The 23254-nt window shown below is 36.6% G+C and overlaps 1 protein-coding gene across 2 annotated transcripts in view; it reads right to left on the minus strand.

The window, feature by feature from the left end:
• fndc1 (fibronectin type III domain containing 1) overlaps window positions 1-23254 on the minus strand; it is a 43831-nt gene that overhangs the window by 8998 nt on the left and 11579 nt on the right. The window contains exons 2-17 of one of the 2 annotated variants that reach the window (XM_015369819.1): window positions 19373-19567; window positions 18102-18170; window positions 13714-13959; window positions 13463-13561; window positions 12775-12892; window positions 12444-12631; window positions 11927-12034; window positions 11058-11246; window positions 8433-10955; window positions 8159-8274; window positions 7954-8065; window positions 7528-7857; window positions 6866-6940; window positions 5828-5986; window positions 2938-3174; window positions 1492-1600 (exon numbers count right to left, since the gene is read on the minus strand). In XM_015369819.1, coding sequence (XP_015225305.1) covers window positions 1492-1600; window positions 2938-3174; window positions 5828-5986; window positions 6866-6940; window positions 7528-7857; window positions 7954-8065; window positions 8159-8274; window positions 8433-10955; window positions 11058-11246; window positions 11927-12034; window positions 12444-12631; window positions 12775-12892; window positions 13463-13561; window positions 13714-13959; window positions 18102-18170; window positions 19373-19567 — 4873 coding nt within the window. The remainder of the gene's footprint in view (window positions 1-1491; window positions 1601-2937; window positions 3175-5827; window positions 5987-6865; window positions 6941-7527; window positions 7858-7953; window positions 8066-8158; window positions 8275-8432; window positions 10956-11057; window positions 11247-11926; window positions 12035-12443; window positions 12632-12774; window positions 12893-13462; window positions 13562-13713; window positions 13960-18101; window positions 18171-19372; window positions 19568-23254) is intronic. The other variant, XM_015369820.1, reaches the window with a different exon arrangement.

Genomic DNA, 23254 nt, shown 5'->3' on the forward strand with positions numbered 1-23254 from the left:
TAGATAGATAGATAGATAGATAGATAGATAGATAGATAGATAGATAGATAGATAGATAGATAGATGTGTTGATTCTGCAGCGGTCCCGTGTCACCAGAAAGAAAAGGGTTCTGGTCAATTTCAGAATAAAGTCAACCAAAATCATCCAATTTATGATATCCCTTCAAACTTAAGAAAAAGATAGCAAAAGAGAAACCAGGTAAATCCAATCCTTACACACATCTGGACTTACCTGGTTCAGTGGCAAACACATGGCATAGAGATGACTTGATGGCTCAAAATCTCCCATTTCTGCCAGTTACATATTATGTCTTTACGAATTTCTACGTGAGTAGGTACAAAGCATTTCCATTTTTTTTTTTTTTGTATCGACTAAAACAAGTTCTCATGACTGAGGTACATTGCACAAAGGTGCAATTAGTAAACATTGAAGTATTGGAGATAAGCCACTCCCAGGGAACTAGGAACAGCAATAGGAAATTGCACAACCAAGTTAGAAAAAGTGAACAAAAAATGCATGAAAGGCTAAGACATGAGCAGAGCTCAGAAAAAAATATAAATTTATGAGTTTTCTACAGATGAAGAAGCTGGCGAGTTGATGGATGTGTGGGGAGATACTTTCAATCGATAGAGACTGTGTACAATATTTATGCCTGCTGGACGCACCTGCTGCAATAATCTTTTTCACATAGGAGTGAGTAACATTATTAGAATAAATGGTTGATTAATATTGTTTTATATAAAGATATGGATATTGTTGTTTTTGATTCAGGCTTTTTATGTGACTGGGCCTCTTTAGACTAGTATTTACCAAGGTGTGGTAAATACAACATGCAAAAGTGATGGAACACTGCCACTATAAAAGATAAGTTGTGGGGGCTGTTGTGGTCAGTGGGCTTAATTGAACTAGATACCTAAATAATCTGCACAGGACTTCCATGCAGCTTTATGGGCTCTGATTATCCAACAGCAATTTTTTTTTTAGGTTTTTGCTCTATTTATAATATTGTTAAAATAGTGAAACGAAGCTTTGGAAACTAACACAAGGAATGGCATTGGTTTCCTGTGTCTGTTAATAAGCGTTGGATAAAAGCGCAGTGTTGAATTTCCACAAAATTTTCTGAGGTCTTAACAGTTTCACAACCACATGTCACATGAAAGTGAAATCTGGTTCTTTGCCTGCCTCTATTTATATCCAATTTATATTACTTTGAGAAACATTTTGTTAGTTTTATTGAATCCAGCTCACAATACTCTACACAGTGTGAATCTAGTCGGACATACAAGCACGTTTATGAAAAGCTGGAAAAACCCCAAAAGAGAGCTCTGCTTTTATTGAAGAGATCCAGGCAAATCTTTTAAAAATCTGGTTCTTCTTTTTATGCCTCCCCAGTGTTCTTTAAATTACTTGAGCAACAGACATGAACTGCCTTCTAAGCAAGTATGCATAATTTGTGCAGGAGTATAAACATAAACCATCTCATATGTTACCTGGAGTTGGGCTTAAGATTTTCCACAGGCAGGTGGGTCCCAGTGGAGACTCCAGAAGACCACCTATTGTTGAGCACGTCATCATAAGTAGCACTGTGTACCAAGTAGCCTTAAGGAAGAAAAACAATATCAAATGTTATGGTTTCAATAAACATAATGAAATTAAATTAGATGTAGTTTTAATTTGTTTAAAAACTAAAATAAAGGTATTTTTCATAACCTTATTTTGACATTATGACATGCAACAAAAACTTAGAAAAGATTTAGGTATCTCTTTTAAATTTATTGTAAAATTCCCGTCTCAAACTAAGACTTCCCAAAATATATATGATTATTCTTTTGGTGGCATGGCTCTGTTATTCATCTAAAAACTAACTGGAACCAGCACATGAAATATCCTACTCTTTCTGTTGGACGCCTTAAATTTTCCCTCTGTTTTCACTGGAGCTGCACCAAAGCAGCTGGGTACTCTCTGCAGAGGGGAAATACCAACAAATTTGTTTTTCTTCTTACAGATTTTCATTCCTTCTCTGATGTACATAGTTGTGAGGGTAGCTTTCTTATGTATCTTTCTTGGCCATCTGTCTCTTTGCTCTTTACATAACTTCTTTCCTCACTATTATAGTTTAGATACAAAGAAAGGCAAAGGGAGACGGAGAAAACAATACATAGAACTATAGAATAACAGACAGACAGACAGACAGACAGACAGACAGACAGACAGACAGACAGTAGTCCTCAGATCAACTGAACTAGTATTTAGAATGTAGTAAAGTTTGGGAAAGATTTATCTTTTCTATGCTCTGTACACAAAGTTGACAAGTAAAGATTGCAAGAAGGTTACATGCTAGGTTCAGTAAGCAGAGAACAGAGGAAGCCAACAGTTACAGATGATGAAAACATAAGTAACAGAACACCGTCTATCTGTTATACACATCAGAGGATGAAGTTGTCCACAGTATGACCAGCAGCCTGTGTTTGTCTGCCAAATGAAACACTCTGCTTCTCTATGTGGCCAGAGTGACATGCTGATAACTCACAAAGCTTCATGTAGTCGGGTGTTTACATGAAATTTTTTAATGTTACATACCTTCCACATATCATATTCCAGGTTGGGAAATTTTTGATATTCCATGTAAAACGACAGGATTAAAGCAACAGATTCCCATGTGTCGATTAAAAGATAAGTGATAGCTATAACCATGTCAAAAATATTTTCTAAACCATAGTAAAAATAAAAAGGTGATAAAATAGGTTATACTTAAATGTACTGTAAGTTTAGACTCTTTTTTAATTTTTGGTGCTTTTTTCTTACGAGTAAAAGCTCAAATGTTAAGTCTGACAGAGAGACATAAACAGATATAACAAGACCATAGGGATAGTTTTTGGGGAAGAGGTAACATTTAAAAAAAAAAATCAAGTAGACACATTTTTTGTATTACTTACCTGACACCATGTCATCTTTTATAGGTTTGGCCCAGTCCAAAATAATAAAAGAGTGACAGCCTTCCATGGCAACAACAGTCAGATTTTGAGGTTTGTGTTTTGGAGGCTGATTCTGATTGACAGCTTTACTGTCCTTCTCCATCAAGCTTTCAAGGACATCTACCTGAAGGTACTCCAGAGCCTCTGTTAAAGAGCATGGTGCATTTGGATCCTTCTGGATGTAGTTCACATAAGGAGCTGTGGATAAAAAGATTATTTATTTCAATTAGATATTATAAAAGGATGTCTGGAGTGTATTTTTTTGTATAAAACTCTATATAGCTTTTAAAAAAAGCTATATAGAGTTTTATATTCACTATATAGCTTTTAAAAAAAAGCTATATAGTGAATACACAGTAAACAAAATAGTTTCTTCAGCAAAGTCTAGATCCAAAAATCATATTCATATACAATTTGCAATCACTTTTAGGGTTACCTAAAAGCTCTGAAACAAATGATGGCAAACATTATTTCACTTCATTATTCAGGTTTTAGTCTAACTGGTCTTTTCATATTGTGGTCATATTTACCAAACATTACGTAAAATTAATTTGCATAGCTTTTGAGAACGATAAGCAAACAATCTTTTTCCCTTGTTGGCCTTGATTAAAATGTTATCAGAAAAAAAAACAAGAATGGGAAGGTTCCGGATGTCTGCTGGATACTTTACTCTAAAACATGAAAAAAACTCAACCACAGGCTGAATCCGACCCATCATGACAATTTATATGGTTCTCAAAAGCCAAAATAGGCAAAGCATATCATAAAGTGAAAGCATATGGTCTATTGGAGTGTACAAAGTAACTAAAATGCTAAATAAATGGTATTAAATGCATACCAGAGGAGTGTGCGCTTTGTAAATGAAATTATGAAATCAAAAGTTTTATTTAAAAGGCTGCAAGTGGCCCTTTTAAAGATTTGATGATCTTGAAGTGGCCCAGTTAAAAAAACAAGATTGACACTCCTGCTATAAAACATGTCAGTGGACTGGCAAGCTGGTGAAGGGGACCTAAATATACTGTACTAAACTAATAAACTGGGAGGAGGAAGTCTCCACATTGAGCCAACAGACTCATCTACCTGTTTTGAGGCCAAGCGCTTCAGACTTTAGGACTTCCATTTTAACGCGGAAGAATAATAGCTTTCATGTGGTAATATGAGTGCACATTTATAAAACAGTGAATGTAACACATTGTTGCATCATTGTATTTCTGCTTTTGGAGAAGATTGGCACAGTTTTGACGCTGTATTTGGAAGGATATGGTTATAAATGTCTGAAAGGGTCCAACAAAATATCAACAGAGGAATGACAGAATGCATTTAATCTGTCTGTAAGTGAAAAGTAGAACTGTTACTCAAGAGTAATGTACTATAAAAGCTCATATCAAAATGACCTTATCTATACCCAAAATGATAAACATTGTCTCTGATGGAACAAAATCTGTAAAACATTTTATGATAGCCAGATGTCCTGTCACCCCTCTAAATTTGCTGGATGTAGCTGCAATTTCAAAAGTCAAATCCAATTTAATGACCAACGAGTATTACAGAGACGGTGAAAACAGTTATGCAATAGCTTCTCTTGCTCACAAGTGGTTTCCCAGATTTGCACAATTTACACTGCTACAGTAAACAGACTGTAGATGTTTACAGATCTTGGCTAAATGAGTAAAACAAAAGGACTAAAAAAATTAGATTATTTTTTAATCTTTCATTAAACAGAGTCACCTAAAATGAACAATAAATGTACATTTATTCAATAAAAATGTGACAGATTTTATCTGAAGCAACCTATGCAGAACTGTGCTTTGTTGGGGGTTTGTCAAAGAAGGAATATAAATCTAAATTATTGTTTGTTAAGATGGTAATCTAAATGATTCGTGACGAAAACAGAAATTGAGGGTTTAAAACTCCTGCCTATCTGCTGGAGGGGTTTACATTAAAATGCAAATATTAGGTATTTTTAATGTTTGTGGTTGGAACAGCACACTGTAAATAAGACTTTGTTTTAGTATACACATTTGGCATTTCTGGGAAACCTAGTTCTATATTCTATTGCCATGTTATTGCAAAATGTGTTCTTTTCAGTATCAGGGAACAATAAAAAGAATTACAAAATGAACAAAAATGCCAAAGTGATTACAATTATATAAATATAGGATGTTTAAAGTCACTTGAAACTTTCCTGGCATAAGTCAGATTAATACTGTGTAGAATTAAAGTTGAACTACATTATGTGTACATTGTGTCTGGAAAGCCAGATACAGAAAATATTTGCCTAAAGGAGGGACATTCAGTACAATTCTTCAAGCTGATTAGGTACATGCCTCCCATGTTGAGTCTTTAGCCGATCACAGCAGCAACAGCAAGTGTGCTGTATCACCTTCTTGATTTGTTTCCCAGCTAGGACACAATCGCAAATATCTTTCCCATCCACAAAGGAAAAAATTGCTTCCTTTTGCTAATTTTTCCAAAAAGAAAGTATTATAATATTCCAGCTAAAACTGGTGCACCCATCTTTGTTTTACTTCAGCCTTCTGCCTCTGGTTGATGTGATGACATCATACATGTAACTGCATTTCATTGGTCCGTTGACTGCAAGATGTTTTTCGAGGTTGTGAATTCACCAAACTCACGAAAATTCATCTTGCTTGCAAGGTAAAATTAAATCGCCCTTTTTAAAAATCTGATGTAAAATATAAACTTGTTTGCTATTTTAACCACTGTCAGACATCCTTATTTGTTAAGTTGCTACCATCTGAATAACTAATTTGCTATTTGTGTTAAAAGTATTTCATTATAAAGTGGCTGGTGAGGATATTTTTGCTGGAAGACTCGTAGGAAATCTTACCTGTGAAGCGCTTCTTCCCACTGAGATCAAACTCTGACAAAGGACCTCTGTTGGATGGCGTGGCCTGTGACTCTGTGGTTGGGATCACTGCTGTAGTGGTAGTTGTTGAGGCAATTGTAGTGGTAGTTGGTGGTAAGGTGGTCTGCATCAACAATTCATCTAGAAATCACACATGCTGATGTTGAATAATCATTTTATCAAAAATTTTACAATATCTGTGTTCTAACCTTATATGTATCTTTTGTACTTTTCATTAATACAGTGAAATGTAGTGAAAAGAAAGAAAGTGTTAGACTAGTTGAATTCACATAAAATAGTAGTGTGAGCTTGCTTTTTTGGAATTGATGTCTTAAGCTATATTTTGCCTCCCATATTTTCCATGTGTGACAAGTATCACACCAGATTCCAAAGTAATCCAATGTATAACATTTGGGGGATGAAACCTGAAAAGCTTCTTCCTCTTAAATCTGAGTTTCTCTCAAAAGCTGCAGCAGTGCATCATAGCATTGCATAATAGTCTGTATACGTGCTGGCCAGCTTAGTGCCATGGCAGGAAAAGGCTAAGATATTTTAGAACTCAGTGAGAATCTTGTGGCAAACCAAAAATAGAACAAAAGTGAATAATCGCTGAAGCAATAAAGCAAATATAAGTGCTAAAGCAGACTGCTTCCTGCAGTTTTTCATTCAGCTTGTTGCTTGCTGAAGATAGGCTCTATCCGTTGTATAATGGCACTGTGTTGAAACAGCAAATACATACTATGAAATTATAAGAAAGGTTTTTGTATGCAAAAAAGTGATTAAAAGCAACCTATAAAGAAAGTGATCCAAGACAAAAATGTATGAGGTCAGAGGTAGCAAAACAAATGCTTGTAGAAATAAGTTGATAAAGATGTAGACCACAGGCAAGCACAAAAAACAGGTAATATAGGGAAAACTTAAAACAGAATAACAGGACTGTGTTGTAACAACAATCATGCAGTGCAATTAGTCAACCTCAGCCTTGTGATAGATTGGTCAGAAGCCAGACTCAGCCAATACCTTTCTCAAGACCTAAAGCATCAGGCATCATGGGCACTGTAAGCATATGGTCCATTTCCATCCCTGAGGATTCCTCTGTCAGAGAAGTAGAACAGGCTGAACCATCAGTCTCACAATATGAACCAGCAGAAAACAAAGCTTTGTACTTGATTGGTTGTGTGTGATTTAATTGTACTCATTTCATCAGGCTTACATTATATACAATTTATTGACTCTGTGCTCACTAAAAATACAGGATGTCCCATTGTGTGTTTATGCATGTTTCATGGCGTACTGTAACACCATTGACAATTTGTAGATGACAGATTGTAGAGTGTTTAACCAGCCAGTGCTGTGACTGTAGCCAACTCCCACATGCAGAGACTTACATGTGGCTTCTGCGGTCTTATTTGGATGAGACCAGATCTGTTATATACACACCAGATCACAGTAAAGCACATAGTTATGAGACTCTGTGGATACAGACAGGAAGTATTCTAAGTTTTTGTCTGGATGGTTTCAAATTCAACTTTCTTGATGTTTATTATTATGGTGAGGAAAGTCAGCTTCCTTACTGTGGAAAACCTGTTAACTAAACACTGTAGTGAGTGCGTTGTGATACTTCACAATAGTACTTCATTTTACAAAAGTCTTTCTCGACAATGTTAACAAAATGTTCTCACCTTCTGGATAACAGTCTAAAATTCCCTCTGGATCAAGAACTGGGTATCCAAATTCATCTGTTTTGGAAAAGGTTCCTGGTGGACAGGTAGGGTAAGGCTGTGCAGTGCTAAAATCCTCTGTGCTCCAATCTGTCGTTGTTGGTTCTAAGGTGGTGGTAGGAGCAGAAGTAGTGGTGGTGGAAGTTCTTGGAAGAGGCACATCCAAGCCAAGAACAGGTTTTCCTCCAACCATGAGGACCTTTTCTTTAGGGTTGACCACAGGCTGGCTATCTCTGCCATGACCAAACAAAGCAATACCTTCTTGGCTAACGAGAGGGCTACCCATATGGTCTGGTGAAATATGATGAGGAGGAAAAGAGATCTTAAAGCTTTACACAGTATTTAAAATGCAAGCAGGCAGGAAAAGATATCCAAAATATATATTACCAAAAATTGTACGTCCATCTTCCCCAAGGACAACTCGCTTGGGTTTGCCTTGTGAGTCCTGGAGAATTTGTCCGTCTTGGTTCATGAGAACACCTTTGTCCAAATCAACCACCTATGCAAAAAGTACATATTTCAATAGTTGTATAAATTTAATGCAAACCAGGCTCAGAAATGAAACTTTAATAAGCCCATATAAATTTGTTACCCATCTGGTTCCATCAGGCCCAGTAATGAACTTTTGTCCAACAGGCTTATTGCCTCCCTGAGAAGATATTGTGTCTTTTTCATCTGTCGCTGTCAGATTAGGCTTTCCATTTTTACCTACCAATAAAAAAAAAAGGGTCAGAGCTTATTGGAAATTATACACTCTAACAATTTTCCATATAGAAATGAACATTTGGTCCAAGTAGGTTTACATTTAAGGTGAAACACCGTTTTTTAGCAGCTTTTAAGCACAAGCAAATACCAAAATACTTTACCATCTCCATTGCCAGGCTTGAATTTTCCACGATTGTTTGGTTTTCCTCTTAATATTGGATAGCGAGGCCTACCCTCTTGATTCCTAAAGCTGTCTCTGGATGAGGCCCCACCATCTCCATCACTGGCAGAGATAAGCGTTGGCTGACGCATGTTTAAGGAAGACGCTGAAGATGAGCCAGATGTTGACCCCCCAAGCCGAGAGCTCTGCACTTGCTGTGGTCTGACAGAGAGCCTTGATCCACCAAGTTGTCTGTTAGCTAAAAGAGAAGACCGCACTCTTCCATTCATTCCTAAGCCAGAACGGCGAATACTTGGACTTACTCCAAAAGTTGCACCAGATCTTGTCCTGGACAAAGTTTCTCTTGTAGCCCCGCTCTCAGGGTTTTCTGCAATTCTGTGTACAGATGGAGATTTAGGATTTCTCTGGGCAGCTGTTGGACCTGTAAGTTCCTCATTGCTCTCTGTACTCACTGCATCAACATTGTACCTCCTATTATCCTCACTCTTTGATTTTTCTTTATGATTGGCGTCATTGGAATCCATGAGTTCAATTGATTTCTCAGGAGAGAGGGACAGAGAATATGAAGAAGTTAACCTTTCAGAGGAAGATACTAGAGTTGGATTTCTAGTATCAATAGATACATCAGGTTGATTGGGTAAAGAAGGCTTCTCAGAGCTCAGTACAGCACTATTCTTTAGCAAATCGGGTCTGGATGTGGTCTTGCGAATTTTCATGGTCTCTTGCTTTAAAGAAGCTCCTGAAGGAGCCTCAGAAACCCTAGTTGGCGTCTCTTTTAAAAGCGGTCTGTCTGCACCAATAGATGATGACACCCTGGTCAAAGGAGTCTTGACATCCTTTCTGGGAGAAGAGGATCTCGAACTTGAGGTGAACTTGCCTGGATATCGACTTGCAAGCCAAGGAAATCGTTCAGCAAATGAAGAGCTAATTCTTGTATGAGAGACTACAGGTTTTTTACTAGTACTCTCATCTGGTCTTTCTTCTTTTCTAATTTCCTGTGTGTATTGAGCTCTTGAGTTTAAATTTGACTCTTCAGTTTTGCCTTCTAAGTTTTCTTTATTATTGTTTTCAAGGGTATCGGTTTGCTTGCTGAGAGCAGTGTCCGGATTTGATGAAGTGTCTGAACCCTTTGAATTGTGGTTGTTTTCTGAAGTTGTAGAACTGTGAGGTAATCTTGGTGAAACGGAATGAGAAGAAACTGATGTATCTGAATTCAAATTGTGGAGTTTACTCACTGATGCTGCATGTTTGCCTTGTAAAATGTTAGAACCACGAGACCTTGACTCTGTTGAAAACCGTGATTTATCAAACATTGATGAATCTGATGTTATCTGACTGTCCGATGTGCTTCCTAACGTTGACTTTGATGATTTTGGGTTGGAAGGATTTGTTGTTTCATGGTTCTGACTTATTCCTGTTGATACAGACTCTTTCTTTTCCAAACTGTCTGTGTTTGATACAGCTTGATTCTGATTATGGCTTGATAAATTAAACTGAGTGGTTACAGATGGTTTATGCCCATTAACCAATTGAGTAAAATTCCCTCGAAACAGAGATCCAGGCTTTCGTCGACCGTAAACATATCTTGAACCAGAACGCAAACCATTGTTTCTGCTCCGCTCTGCCCCACTGGAACTAGTATCTGTTTGGGTGGACCCTGTCTCATGTGAACTGACAGTGATCAAAGGTTTTCTGTGTGCTAAACTGTCTCTAGATGATGTTGGGTTAGTTTTTTTGTCTATATTTTTGGTCTCTTGAATTGTAGAGTCCACATTGTCATTTCCAGTTGGTGCAGACTTTGGAATATGTGAAGTAGGTATTAATAACGATTCAGCAGGTAATGATAATGATGAACTGGAGGAAGAAATGATAGAGTTCTTAGCAGAGGATAAGATTAAAGAATCAGGAGAGGATGATGATGATAAAGTTGAAGATGATGAGGTTAAACCAGTGGAAGACAAAGAACTGGTCTTCGAGCCAGTTTTTTGATGGACCCTGATCTTAATTGGCCTTCTGTTTGGTCGATAAGGACGCTTATATGCAGGTTTGGTTGTGGAGGGTGTCAAAGTCCCTAGGCTGGGAGTTACAGTAGTCAGATACTCTTCATCATAATCAACCTCATTCTCAGATAATGGAGAAGCATTGTTGTCTAATTCTTTTGTCTCCGGCACAACTGGAGTTGTTTGAACTACAGGAACTTGGGTTGTAGTTATTTTGCCATCATCCTTTTCTTTTTGTTCTCTCTCTGCTCCTTTTGTTGAACCTCTGTTAACCACATTTCTGAACGAGCCCCTGAGTGAGGAGAAGATACTGTGATAGGAGCGTGTCTGGGAAAGTTGAGGTAGACGTCTCTTGGTATTGTGTGGCTTAGAAGTTGTAATTCGATCCTCTAGCTCCTCTGGGGACTCAAGGCTGGATTTCTCATTGATGTCATGTTTAATCGTAGAATGACTGGGTTTCTTACTTTCCTCCGTTTTTAAAAGCGAAGAGGCTGTGTTACTAGCTGAAAGAGGCAACAGAGAAAAGGATCAAGGAGTTATGATCTGTGTGTGAATTTTTAAAGGATAAATGCATGCATAAAGTCTGTAGAGTCAATTGTATTTACACCGTGGCATGGCAACACTAAAAGCCTTGCTCTGTGGCCCCATTCCTCTTCTGTTGGTAGCTCTAATCTTGAAAATGTAATTCTCTCCTGGTGTCAGGCCATCAATAGTGGCTGTGGAGGTGCTCTCTCGATATGTTACAGTTTTCATCCCAAACGGATCCTTGGCAGGGGCATAAGACAGAATATACTCTGTGTGGAGGTAAAACATAGATATTTAGCATGAAATTTAAAAATGTCCCTACAATTCTAAGCTCTAGAACTTGAGAGTCCAGCCTTTGCAAACTAAGTTTGATCCAATCAATGTAGGGTTTAGGCCGTTGCAGGTTAAGCAAAAATATTAATGTAAAGGCATATCCAAACCTCAGTTGCCAATTCATTTTGTTTATTCTATTGTGTAATTGTGTAAGTTCAAAATGGTATTATATTGATTTATTTTATTTAATTACAAGGAAAAAGTTTATTTTTATTTTTTAGCCAAAATCCAAATGATCCCCCACCCCTATCCTTTCTCTACATGACAGAGAAACAAAGGCACTTTTAAAAACGGTATCTTGTTTCATTACAAACTTTCTAACTGCAGTCATTTTTTGATCATTCAGTTTTTATATAATAAGCTCTGTAGTATTTTTACTTTACTTAAACAAGTATGCTAAACTAATATCCCAGTCTAATGTATGTTACTGGCTTTATAACTGGTTATATTACATATATGTGATGTAATATAGCCAGTAAATATAAAATAGTCTCATGTTTTTTTGTTATAAACATGCCCCCCCCCACCCTCCTGATTAATTTAAATATAATGCCAGTGTTTTGTGCTAGTGGTGATGCTAGAAAATGGAATTTGGCCTTTCCTTTCAAGATCTCACCTCTTATTCTTCCATTTGGTTCTTCTGGAGGATCCCAAGTTGCAATCACAGCAGTTCCTTTTCCTCTTAGTGGCTTGACTTCAAAATTGTCGGGTGGCCCAGATGGTGCTATGAAAGACAGAGAACAAAATTGAATGAAAAAAGAAAAAAGAACAATTGGTGGAAAAGTAGAGGGAACAAGAAATATGAATGTTCAGAAAAGGTTCTTAAATTGCATGAAAAATTGTTGCTTCAACCGCTGCCATATACAAACAAGAAAATGTCTCATGGCAGTTTCTATGGAACTGCAGATGCATATCTGAACTGGGAGCCAGGCAGTAAAAACTGACATTCCAGTGAACCACAGTTAAAGAGCTCCTGTGACATAGCACAACTGCTGTAACCCAAAAGGAGCTGCAGCCAGAAATATATATCACAGGAGGCTTATAGTCAGTGATTGTAATGAGGTGTGGCATTAAGAAAAAAGGAGGAAATGCCTAATGGGATTTAAAAAAAAAAACCTGCTAACAATACTTACCCGACTCAGGAGTCCTCTGAAAGACTGAAACGCTCCATTTGCTGTGTTTTTCTCCTTCAGAGATCCTGACAGAGAACTCATACATTCCGTCAGCAGACAGAGTGTCTATCATTATTCTCCTTTGGGTGCTTTCCTTGTACTCCCAGCGTGCTGACTCTCCCTTCTCCCTGAACCTGACTGTGTATGATCTGATTTAAGAGTATACGAAAATGCTTTATTACAATGAGAAGTTCTAGAAATTCTTTTCAGTTAATTTACTGCCTTAAATTACTTTTCTTTCACTTTTTAAAAAAGACTTACATGCAACAACATACACTTTTTAAAAGCCCACCTGGATGCCCCAGGGACAACTTTCCCCATCTCAACGGCTGGATCAACCCAGGAGATCAGGACAGACTTTGGAGACATGACCCTAACACTGATGTCCCGGGCTTCATATTCAGGGGGCTCTGAACAACACACACAGCGTCACAGACATAAAGATGAACATTTTTAGGTGCAAATTAGCTCAGTGAACATTCACTTACAGTGCCTTCCAAAAGTACTTATGCCACTTTATATATATATATCACAATTTTTTTTACTTCATAGCATGGTTTCTCTAGTGGAGCAGAAGAAATAGACTGTTTAGTTAGGAAGATCTGCTGGCAAGAAAAAAATCTGTTGTACACAGAGCAAATCTGACCTTTATGGAAAAAAATCAAAGGAAAAAGTTGTAGCAACTGTAAAAAGTTTATCCATTGGAAATAGAAGTTGTGATCACAGCATCAAGTTGAGGGGATTCTTTCCTTCATTATAGACAGAAATGCTGGCTAAAGTTAGGGGGGAGATCAAGGGAATTAAATGTAGGGCACACCTGGAGAAACACGCTAAAGGCTTCAAAAGATTACTGTTGGTCTATTAGAAAATGTCCTGATAAATTACAAGGAGGTTGCTGGTTGTAATGTGACAAAAGGGAAAATGAAGTGGCAAGAACACTTTTGCATGGCTTAATAATAATAATAAACATATGTTGTTACCTGGTGGAGAAGTTTTGGCTGTAGCTTCTCTGTTGTTGGGTAAGCTCCGGCCATGGGCTTTCTGTGCCTGCAGTGACACCACATGAACGGACTCAGATGCTATGAATAGAAAAGGATACCAGGCACGGCCAGGGTTTACACTATGGACACTAAAGGCAGCCCAAAGAATGATTTTTTTACTTAGCAAAGATGTCACACATAAAAATAAAAACAGTCCCTGGTTATCAGTTGCAGAATGTAAGTCGTCTTACTGAGTTTTGCTGTTTGACGGTTTCTCTGGTCAGCCTGAGGTTTGGTGCGGTGTTGGCGTCTTCTCTTTAACAGTGGGGCTCCTGGCAAAGCCCTGTTTGGTTGCCTCGGACCTGAGGAGGACTGAGGCGCCCTCCTCTGTGTCCTGGTATATGGCAAACCTGAAGATTGTGTTGTTCTGTCCACTCTGGTTTTTTGCCCTGCAGCAGAGTTGTTTCTAGCTGAGGTTTGTGGGGACCTGACAAAACCTGTTGATGAATAAGGAAGTTTAGAAACTAAAAGTTCACTGGGTTCATCCTGCTTTTGAGTTTTCATAATTTATTTCCTTGCAGAACTCTGGGTTGAACCTGCCTTTAGGGGGTTGTTAAGGTGAGGAAAATTCTGACACCATTAAGTACTGATATCCCACTTATTCTAAAGTCTGCATAACCATGGTCATTTATCACTAAAAGGGAAAGTTATATTACTCCAATAGGTCTCCTGTCTTTTATCCCAACATCTACGTCTGTTTTATTTGTAGTACCTGATTTTGTTGCCCGCAAAGCTTTAGAAAAGTTTTACAGAATGACTCTTCACTATATGGAAAAACAGCAATATCAGTAAATATTGCAATGGCTGCTATGCCTGTTTTATGCTATCCTCCCTTTTTTATCTGTGCTTCATACATTCTGTAACGTTTAGTGTTATAGGCAGTATAATTTTTGTCCCACTGTTTTGAGACCTTGTCTAACTGCCCAACATTACAGAAACATGCATATCGAAAATTGATAACACTAAATAACATTTGGAATATATTATTCACCCTGTTATCCAGAGTTCATCTTCATATTGTTCATTGTTAATGAATGAAAACAACAAAATAATGTGTTTTTTTTCCAATTGGATTTTATTTTGTGACATAACACTAACTTCTATCGATGCTGATCAAATCACATCAGGACAAAACTACATACGGGGTAAAAATTTTCAAAATAGCTTGAGGACTGTTACCCTAAGCCCAAATGAATGAGGTCTAAATGCAATCAGCTTTAACTGAAATAATATGTACTGACCAGATGTGATTTGAGCAGTGGTATAAAAAAGTAAATGTTATCAAAAGGCTTTGTTGATATCTGACTTTCCTGCTGGGCCATTTAAAGAGATTAAGCATGTCTTTATGGACATACTGTGAAACTAGCATTTTTACCTAAAAGAGAATTAAACAGAATCACAATTTACATTCAGATTACTTCTTTAGTGTTGTTGCACCATAAGCAACAACATGAGCTCAGCAAAGATTTTTTTCTGCATTAATAAGTAAAAATGCAATCCGTCAATTCTGAAAAGTTATTGATTTATTCATTAGAAATAAAAAACCGACTCAACGAAATATAAGTTTTTTTGTAAGGCCATCATTAGACTGGTATTAACCCAGAAATAGGTTAACCAAAGCCAGTAATGTAAAAATATATCCTCAAAAAGCAACAGTTAGGTCATCTTAGGTAACAAAAAGTTGTGGTTTTTGATTCTCTATTCTTCTCTGCAACAAAAACATTCTGTGATTGCAGCATGTGCAGCCCCACAATAAAAGTAATTTTGTCACATTTTTCTTGTACAAACACTTTCAACTAATTCTTTTCTTTTGAGTTGCCAGTTCCTGTGAGGTTGCCATGTGGGCTTGGCTGGGCCAGTGAAGCAGGAGTCCCAGCTGCAAATAATCTCAGTGGCACTGAGACTTTATTGGACTCTTCCACTTATCTTTTAGAAGAGGTGTTAGATAGTTTAAGTTTTCTAATTTCATGAGATTTTCGTTTTAATTAAAGTTAGAGAGTTTAATAACTTAAATTATTTTCTCTCAGTTTACTGATTTTGTATTGTATAGATTAGTTTGCTCTTTATTTTGTAGTTTTGTTTAGGTAAATGTATGTGTCCAAATGGTCTGATCATGTTCCCCTTGTGTGTCAGTTTGCTATGTCAATTAATACTTCAGTTGCTTGTGTCGTGTTTGGTTTTGTTGACCTCTTTTTTATTTTTGGACCCAGATTTATGCTTAGAGCTCATAATTTTGTAGTAAATAAATTTGTTTCCATTTTTTCTTCAAACTTCCCAGTGACTTCTCTGATTTTCTTTGTCTCAGTCCCTCACACATTCAAAATCATAAAATCTGAGGCATAGGAAGAGATTAAAGCGCCCATTACATTTAAGTACATGCAGCATTTTACTCTGACAATTCTGGACCAGGAGAATTACCTTGACCTGGCCAATGGGTGTTAAAATACACAGTATCAAAGTTCCGCAGGTTTATTTCAGCTTATGTCGAATTTCTAATAGAGGTTAATGTGACAATAAGCAAGAAAAACATACGTATGTCTGCTGCTAATTTTCACACCACTACATTCTGTTGAGATCACTGAAAAGAAAACATGAGGTCATTTTTATAGCGTATACCATTACCACACACTTGTTGATTTTAAATTTTGGATAACAAACAAGGAAAATATACCAGGTTAAAAATGTGGGAAACAATGAGTCACTGAGTGTCTGGACCTTAAGGAAAAGGAAGAGTGTAAGAATGAAGGAAAATGAGCCAATAGACATTTGTCCTCAGTACTGCCTAAACTGTTTATGGCAAAGATCCAGCAACATGTTGGAAGCATTCCTCACACAGTTTGGTCCATTCTGAAATGATAAAATCAAACTGTCTCTGCCGGTTTGTTGGCTGCATCATCTAAGGTACAAATTCCCAAATTCACCACTTCCCAAACGGCTCTATTGGATTAAGATCTACGGATTGTGGAGCCCGTTGGAATCCAGTTAAATAATTGTCTTGTTTAAGAAACCAGTTTGAGATGATTTGTGTTTTGTTACATACAAATTTGTCCTCTTTGAAGTCCTACTCAATGGACTGTGTTGTTTAAGCAATGTTCATTGGCAGCGGAGGCTCTAAAGAGGACTATCTCCACACCCCTAAACCTCAACCACTGAGCTTATCCCTTGACACAACGTTGCATGAAACCATCCATTCCTGGTGCTTAGGCCTAAATCTGACCGTATTTTCAAGGCGCAAGTGATTCATGCCTCTTTATGTGGCCTTTTGCTGCTTTAGTACATCTAGCTTACATTTGGATAGCTTAGTTGTATTTTTTTAATCATCTACACCAAGGGTCTGCAACGTACAGCCCTAGAGCTGCATGTGGCTCTTGATAACTTGTACAAAACATTCCAAAAATCAAAGTAATGTTTTAAAACTGATGTAAGTAGGTAGTATTCTTTTTTTATGAAGCTAATTCTTCTAAGTAAATTACAAAAGTTCTAGTCTTTGATATTATGTTTTATAGAAAATTGGATGTCCCAATCATGAAAATGTATTAAACCTAAAAAACTAAAGATATTGTTCTAATATAAAAATCTTTTTATTCTTAGAGTCCAAATTTGTTGAGCTTGAATAAAGGAGAAATTTGGCTCCTAGGATTGTAAAGATAGCTGACCCCTGGGCTAAACAAACTCTTTCTATTTTCCATGACATTATTGTCAACATAAATTCCACCATGAGTTTTTTTTTCTTCCTTCCTTCCTTTTTTTTTTTTTTTACATAATTTTTTACATAATAATTTTTTCAACCTGGTTGGTGTTTAGACCAGCTGGTACCAGCGAACGTACCGCAATCACAGTCAATTTAATTCCATCCTTCTAGATACCATATAGATTGTTGCCAAAAGACTGTCTGAGTCACTATATTAACAAGTGCTTAACATAGACTGTCAATCAGTCTGTTGCGTCTGTCTCGGTCATGTCTTTGGGCAAGATACTTCACCCGCATTGCATGGTGGTCAGAGGGTCCAGTGGCCCATGTATATGGCAGCTTTGCATATGTAAGTGTGCCTCAGTGCAGGTGCAGCTATCTTGCCACCATCCTGTGTGAATATCTGTAAATGACTGAATGTAGTGCATTTTATTAAATGCAAATGCACCTAATGAAGTTTATGGTGAGGGTCCAGTATATAAGAAAACTAGGGCTGGAACAATTATTTGAATATGATTAATCGATTATTGAAATACTTGTCAACTAATTTAGTAATCGATTAATCATTAAATGGAGTACAGAGACTGTAAAACATGCCTTTAGCTGACAGAGCAACCCACTTAGAGCAGTAATTATACCAATATTGTGGAAAATATATATAAACATTTTGTATTTAACATAAAAAATTTATTTGTCTGTCAATATGCTCTGTCCAGAACTCCTCAAGTGGAAACCTCTTAGTTTCACCTGGTTTAATTTGGTAAAAAATCTTTAAGGAACCTTTGGCTATCCGATTATTAATCAAAAAAATAATTGACAGATTAATCGATTTGTAACACAATCATTAGTTGCAGCCTAAAGAAAACAATTCTGCTTTGAGGTCTTTACCTGTTGATGAGTTTTTAACAGGTGCCTGACTCAACACAGCAAATCCATCCAGGTTAATCCACTCTGGGTCTGAAATACAGAGAAGACAGTTATTGAATACTTGCAGTCAGAAACAGAACCAAACTTTTTCCCCTCTTTTTTTATCTAATTGTATATTACCTGTTTTTGTTTTCTGTAGTGCAGACCATTTCTTTATATATATATATATATATATATATTAATGAGAAAACTGAAATGATTTTTCTAATTTCCATTTTCTATTACTTTCCACCTATTTCCTTTTTGCTCATAATAAGTCAACCTATTCTTGTGTTTTTGCTGTTCTAGCGGTGGCTGGCCAGACAGACAAATTAATGACGTGAAAGCAAACAGAATAGTATTATTTATGATAACTGATGTAGCTTTCATGCTGCTAAGGGAAGAACATATGAACCCTCAGGAATTTCTGGAAAGGCAGCTCTAAAACTCCTGCCCAGTTGCTAAAGATTTATGGCGAACCTCACTGGAGCTGGATAACCACAACGGCTGCCACAACGTACACTAGGCAGCGCACACAAACCAAAAGGCATCCCGAGTTGCTGTTTTCAACAAACAACAGGCACAACAATACATGACAATGCATGACTTCACTACTGTGCACCACTTCCACAGCCACACACGCTCATAACAAGTGACCACAACAGAGAGGATTGGGTTATAGGAGCAGGGCGGGGTTTGGAAAAGGGCTGCTTGCAGACTTTGAGTCGCTCATGAAGTCTGGCTCAGAGTTGTCAAAGACTGATGCAAATAGAATAATGGTAAAAGCAGGCTATACTGTCTCATCAATGCAGACTACTGTATTTGTGTGGGAGGAACAAGGACCCAAATTATTCTTTACAAGACAAGGCCTAAATATTACTTTACAGTCTAAAATAAACACTGAGCCAATGACTGTCACGTATACAATTCCTGATCCAACTTCTTTTTTCTGGCGAACCTTTTAGAAAGTACATCCAATTATGAACTCATCCACAGGAAATAAATCAATCGCACATGCTTAAAAAATTGTGTTTTCTCTCTGCTCAACGATTTGTCGACTTTGAACATACATTTCCTCACCCTCGCATCACCGCGGTCTTGAGAGCTACTCCAAGCCAAATGTATCTTTTTTTTTTTTTTTACCATGTACATTTTTCTTCTTTTATTGATGTCCAAAAATGAGGTCCAGTTTGGATGGCTAGAATTAGCAAACCATTCTCATCAACCATTAAATTAAACGTGATCGGTCTTACCTACATCCTCCATTGGATGAGGGTGGCTGTCTTTGCTCACTTTAGTAAAGCGGTGAGACCTTGTGGGTTTGTTGGTGTTGAAGAGGAAGCGGTCCACTGGTTTTCCATCCAGATGGATTGAAGGCTCCCAGCTCTCCCCATAGATTTTGTCCGCAGCTGTCTGTTTCCCGGCTTGAGGATCCAGAGGTTTCTCTTCTGCAAAACAAAGTTTTAGAATTATTCAGGCAACATAAATTAGACCTAAATTCTATCGAATTAAATTTAAGCCAACTTTGTCAGATTATGGTCTTTTTTATTTCATTACATTTTTAGGAAAAGGTTTTTAAAAGTTCTGCAGTTTGCTTTCCTAAAGCTTCACTTCCAAATGACAGTTTCCAGTATAACTATTTTTCTTGGCATACTGCATAATTTATGCAAAAACATACGATCATGGAGAGAACCTTCAGAAAAGACAATCAGAGTCACAAACGATTTCAGATGTGCTTGGAAGCCAAAAGCTCTGAACAATAAGCCGCCTTTCTATTTCCTACCAGTTGTGGAGCTTTAACTCCAAAATGACAAACAGAATATAGTTTAACTAAAACTTTAACTGTATTAATTAAACAGCTAAAATGTATGAGTACGGTTTAAAGGCATAAGAAATAATCCATCCGTTTATCTTGGGTTTCTAGCGTCCAAAAATTACGTAAATCCTGAAAAACCCATCTGACCAAAAAAATTTAAATGACACTGACACAACAAACTATGAAACAAAACTTGAAAACACCATTCCTGCTTTCTGTATTTTGCAGTTTACAATTACTTTAGGTAATAATTACTATTCAGTTACAATCATACAGGCTAATATTAAGCTATTAGGAGTTCAAAAGTCTAGAAATGTGCATTCTTGAATTTCTTACATGATATTTTGGCCACACTTTATTTAAAAATACCAGGCTTGCATTAGGGCTCATAGGACAGCAAATATGCCATTTTCAGCCCAACCAATGTTATACACCCTATTCAGAGACATTAAGGACCAGCAACAAATAACCTATGCAATCATTCTATGACCCCTTAAACATGTAGATATCATGTTAATGTATCCTTTTATGAGGTACTTAAAACTAGCTTTCCCAATAATCTACTGCATGTAGAGTTAAAATAATGCTGCCTATGCCCTGACTAAAACAAAGAAAGTAGAGAACATAACCCGAGTTCTGAAGGTTTTTATAATACAGTAGCTCCCTGTATCCAACACTCTTTATTTGCTCCCTGTATCCCAGTGAACAGACATTAAATAGTCCTTAGTCTATAAATCGCTGAACAGCTTAGCATCACTAGAAGACACACACTATTTAAATCAACATTTGTTAAGAGTTTCCTTTTACTTTTAATTGAAACCTAACAAGTTAGTAGTCCAACATCTCTTTATCTACCTTTATTATCCCAATACAGTGTAATTCCCTATGTGGCTTTTTCATGTGTTCTATTCATTTACAGCACTTTAAATTGTCTTGACACAGAAATGTGCCATACAAATAAACTTGTCTTGCCTTGCCTAAAGCAAAAATGTTTTGAGTGGTATGTGAAATGAATAGAAAAGCACATTAACCTTTGCAGTGAGAAAAAAGGAAAAGACTTTGTAAGCATACTTCCAAGAGTACGTTTTCAATATTTGATTTTAAAGTGGTTACCACCGTTAAGTTCTGCTGAACTTCTCCTAGCAGAGGCCTTTTCAATAGCCAGTATCTTTATTCCTTAAAAAAAACAATCTTCTTGGTCAGGTGATGGGGAGAAATTATTCTTCTCATTGTTTATAAGACACAGATAGAGATGGATAATTAGTTTAACTGAATCTTTCTTGATTAACATTTTGAAAGGTTTAATTTGAAATAATTTTGGCTTCTCTACCACCTCTTGACATCTAAGGAAATGATAAGACCTCCTCTACTGCATGAACAATCTATGTTGTTGTATTACTACTTCCTATCTGTTAAGCTTACAGTACTTGACATACAAGAGATTATAAAGTATAAGGAACGTTTTGACACAGGGAATGGTGAGTGGTATTCAAACATGATAAAAAATGAGCCTTTCTTGGATTTTTTCCATAGATTTTTCAAGATATTTATTTTATATTTTCGTCTGCGTCGTTTTTAGAATTTGAGTGATATTTTACCTGGTTCCTTGAGAAGAAAATCGTGTTGCATGACTACTTTTTCATTTTACTTTTAAAAATATTTTGATAAAACACTAGTCTTTTGTACAATTTCGGGCTATACTACCCACCTCTAAACGTACTCTACGGTAACTCCAAATTTACGTTTTTCCATTTACAGTACATGCATTTGTACTTGCATTTAAGGATTTCACCATCCAATTTTTGCCTCTTGTTCAGTTTCCATTTTGTCTTTGAAAAAAAACAAAAACTCTACCCTAAATTTTCCACTATGAGTGAGTGGATTTACTGACTTCATCTGTCAGATGTTTGATTCAGTGCAGGTGGGATGCATCGGGCTTTTCAAGTATAATCAGCTGCCTCTTCCATCTGCTGCTGGAAACATTTAGGAGAACATTGAGAAAGAACCAAAACAACGCGTGTCATGATTTGGCTTGTTTTGTAAATTAGTCATTACATTAAAAGTGAATAAACAACAGCTTTGACTTATAAAATCTGTATAATTTTCAATCATTGTTTAAGTTTAGCATCTTTGTATAAAAAAAACCCTACTTAATAAGCCTGCTATTCATTCATTAATTTTTTAAAGTCCTATCCAGATATGGTCTAATGATTTAAAGCTTGTTTTTATGCATTCCAACCGATGCATCCTAACAAATGTTTTCCCAGTTGATTATGTACTTTAAGATCAAAGAAAAAAATCACTAAAACTTCCTCTGAGCTCTTTAACAGATGCTCTACATTTTAAAGTGCATTCGGTGGACTTTATATAATATCATACAAACTTATTTCCTAAAAAAAAAAAAAAAACATTAGTGAAAATAAATTTAGCTTATTCATGTTTTTGTTAAATTAGAAGAACATTAAATTTCAACAAAATAATGTTGTGTAGACTTAATTTATTGTGGCATACTTTTAGAGGTTATCTGTTTTTCAGTGATAAACATTCAATTCTTTATTTGCAATTTGACAAGACTGGGACTTATTATCTGGGCGAAGTTTTGGAGTTTGACTCATCACGCATCCTGCATGTCAGTGTTCTATCTCTATCAGTCCTTCTCTCTGTATTATAGAAAAGAGTCGACTAAGTCCACTTACATATTTCAAGTTATCGTGAATTTTTTGTTTAACAGTTCATTCCCTTATTTAAAATGAGTCCAAGCAACAAGTTGAAGGAAATTTAGTTCTGCTCACTTGAAAATTTTAATTTAACTGAATGTTGTGTTTTACAGTGTGTAGAGTTTTACTAAATGCTAAAGGAATTAATTATTTATTGTAAGTGTCAGTGAAATAATTTATTTCTTGGGAAAATGTATGTTTATTTCTAATAGTTAAAATAATGTATTTTATGTTGTTTGGTTCATGTTTTGGGAATGTGTAAAATGATTGCATTATTTTTTTGTGTTGAGCTATTTCTTGTTGAAAGTTATCGTGAGATTTGCGTATATGTGAAAGGCGACGTGACTTGAATAAACATAGAAGGTGGAGAACCTTGGAACAGAGCTATGTGGAGCAGCCTTGTGTTTATCGTAGCTGTCAAGGTATTTGTAGTTACCGTATTTTCACGACTATAAGGCGCACCTAAACGTCTTTTTTTCCCCTCAAAATGTGGGGTGCGCCCTATGGTGCGGTGCGCCCTATCTGCGGACGTTGTTGAGACCACCATGAGTATGTGAGAACCTTAAAGGGGGAAGTGTGGGCGTGGCTTGTGTATAAAAGAA

The sequence above is a fragment of the Cyprinodon variegatus genome, unplaced genomic scaffold (genome assembly GCF_000732505.1).
Source record: "Cyprinodon variegatus isolate N-32 unplaced genomic scaffold, C_variegatus-1.0 Scaffold38, whole genome shotgun sequence".
NCBI lineage: Eukaryota > Metazoa > Chordata > Actinopteri > Cyprinodontiformes > Cyprinodontidae > Cyprinodon > Cyprinodon variegatus.